Source organism: Stegastes partitus, unplaced genomic scaffold (assembly GCF_000690725.1).
Source record: "Stegastes partitus isolate 25-593 unplaced genomic scaffold, Stegastes_partitus-1.0.2 Scaffold2484, whole genome shotgun sequence".
Lineage (NCBI taxonomy): Eukaryota > Metazoa > Chordata > Actinopteri > Pomacentridae > Stegastes > Stegastes partitus.
In genome coordinates this window covers 67,403-69,781 of record NW_007580215.1, presented here as the reverse complement: position 1 = coordinate 69,781, position 2,379 = coordinate 67,403, and the positions used below count along the sequence as shown (strand labels likewise).

The window sequence follows — 2,379 nt, the reverse complement described above, 5'->3', positions numbered from 1 at the left end:
TCCTCATAGTTAAACGACTGCAGACTGATTATCTCTCCAGTCTCTGAGTTAATATTCACCATTGTAGATAACGGCATCGGGTCACTGTTACTTTGTAAAAATGAATAACTCACCTGACTGTTTCGGTCAGCGTCAGCATCAGTTGCAGTCACTCTTTTAAGCACTGCTCCTACTGGACTGTTTTCATTCACGTATACATTAATCATGGCCTCTGGGAACAGAGGTGCGTTATCATTGACATCAGAAACTTGTATGGGAACTACACTCGTGCTGGATAGTGGCGGGTTTCCTTTATCAGTAGCGACTATTGTTACGTTGTAGTTAGATATACTCTCTCTGTCTAGTGGCCCATCAACTAACAAAGAATAATAATTTTTGTAGTTAGTGTCGAGTTTGAATGGAACTTTATTTTTAATTTCGACTTTTACATCACCGTTTTTCCCACCGTCTTTATCGAGGACTGACACAAGTGCAACTGCGGTGCCTACAGCCGCATCTTCCTTCACTGTGTTATGTAGCGATGTCACAGTAATCTCAGGAGCATTATCATTTACATCCACCACTTCCACCAGCACCTTACAATGAGCAGACATCGGAGGATGCCCTTTGTCACTCGCCTCAACACGTATCTCAAAAGCCTTTCTCTCTTCAAAGTCTATATTACCTTTCACCCTAATGATACCTGTCTGCTGATCAATTTCAAATATATCCAATACGTGATCTTGATCCTTGCTTCTCAGTGAATAAACAATCTCGCTGTTAAGGCCCTCATCTGCATCGGTGGCGTTCACAGTTACTACTGCTGTGCCCACAGGTGTGTTTTCTTTAATTTTAGTTTTATACAAAGATTCGCTAAAGATCGGAATGTTGTCGTTATTGTCTAAAACATTAATAACGAGCTGTGAGGTGCCTGATTTTGGGGGAGTCCCTCCATCTACAGCAGTCAGCGTCATGGTGATCACAGGCTGCTTTTCTCGGTCTAAAGCTTTCTGCAGCACTAACTCAGCAGACACACTATCACCTGCTTTGTGCACCGCCAAAGAGAAATGTTCATTCTGGCTTAATTTGTAAGTATTCACTCCGTTTCTCCCCACGTCTGCATCAGTTGCTTCAGATAGGGCGAATTTCACTCCTGGTAATGTACTCTCTGCGATATACAAATTTTGCAGTTTGGTCGTAAACAAGGGGGCATTGTCGTTTACATCTAAAATATCAACGTCAATACGATAAAGCTTCAAAGGGTTGTTTATCACGGCTTCGACGCTTACTGGGCATTTAAGTTCCCCCGAGCAGAGCTCCTCTCTGTCTATTCTCTCACTGACATACAAAACACCAGTCTTTAGATTTACCTCGAAGAATTTTCTCTTTGATCCAGTAACAATCTGAAACATGCGGGATTCCAAGTCTTGTGAATTAAGGCTTAGGTCCTTAGCGATATTTCCAACAACAGTCCCCGGGTTTACCTCCTCTGAGACGGAATAGGAGAGCTGCCCAGCCACCGTTTGCCAGTAACAATCCTGTATAAAAAGCCATAGATATATCCCGAAATAGCTCCATCTCAAAGGCGATGACATATCTGTCCAATAGGAACAACGGTCCGATATTTTAGGCAGTACGGAGGATTTCCGTGAGCTTTATGAGTGGAGTATTCTGTGTTTGTTCCACCGTCCTCCGTGTCTTTAAAACAAAGGCTGAGGAGATGTTCACGTCGCCTGAAAACGGGAGTGGCTTAGTTGTATCAACGAGCAGGGCTGTCTCTGATGGATCAATAGCGGCGCCAAGTGGCGAAAGGGGTTAAATGCAGAGAGCAGTAAAAATATTTTCTGGCCTCTTTAGGTCACACCAAAGATAATTATAATTATATGCGCTGCTGAATGGAAAGTTCAACTGACACTGGAGAGCTGAGCATTACTTTCCAGCACCATGGACAGCACACACCAACTAGTGTCCTCAGGAGACTTTGCGTTTTACCAGTGTTAGTAGTATTTTCTTCTTCATGGCTTAAATGATTAAATTAAGAAGGTTGAAATGTGTGGTGACTGTGTCAGATAAACCCCCCCTATCCCATACACACACACACACACACACACACACACACACACACACACACACACACACACAAAGCTTTCCCTATTTTTTGCTTCGCTACCCCACTACTTTCGCTCTGAAATATTTTATCAAATAATTTCCAAAATTGTGCAGTAAAGTGTAAATCCTGGCCTCGCTGTAGCTACCACGAATTGCAACATTCAGGCATTTATTTGGGTGTCTTGCCACTGGAAGCACTGTCGGACTTGTACCATGATTGTCTGTAATAAATTTCCATTTTCCATTGCTGTCCTTTTTTCTTTTTTTTTTTTTTAGGGTGTTGCGGTTTCA

At 42.6% G+C, this 2,379-nt stretch overlaps 1 protein-coding gene across 1 annotated transcript; it reads right to left on the bottom strand.

The window, feature by feature from the left end:
- Window positions 1–2: 2 nt before the first annotated feature.
- LOC103375153 (protocadherin alpha-3-like) lies at window positions 3–2,003 on the bottom strand (the record flags this gene model as incomplete). Its single annotated transcript, XM_008305360.1, has 1 exon — window positions 3–2,003. A coding segment is annotated over exon 1 (1,572 nt), but the record flags the coding sequence as incomplete, so codon positions are not given.
- Between the last annotated feature and the right edge of the window lie 376 nt (window positions 2,004–2,379).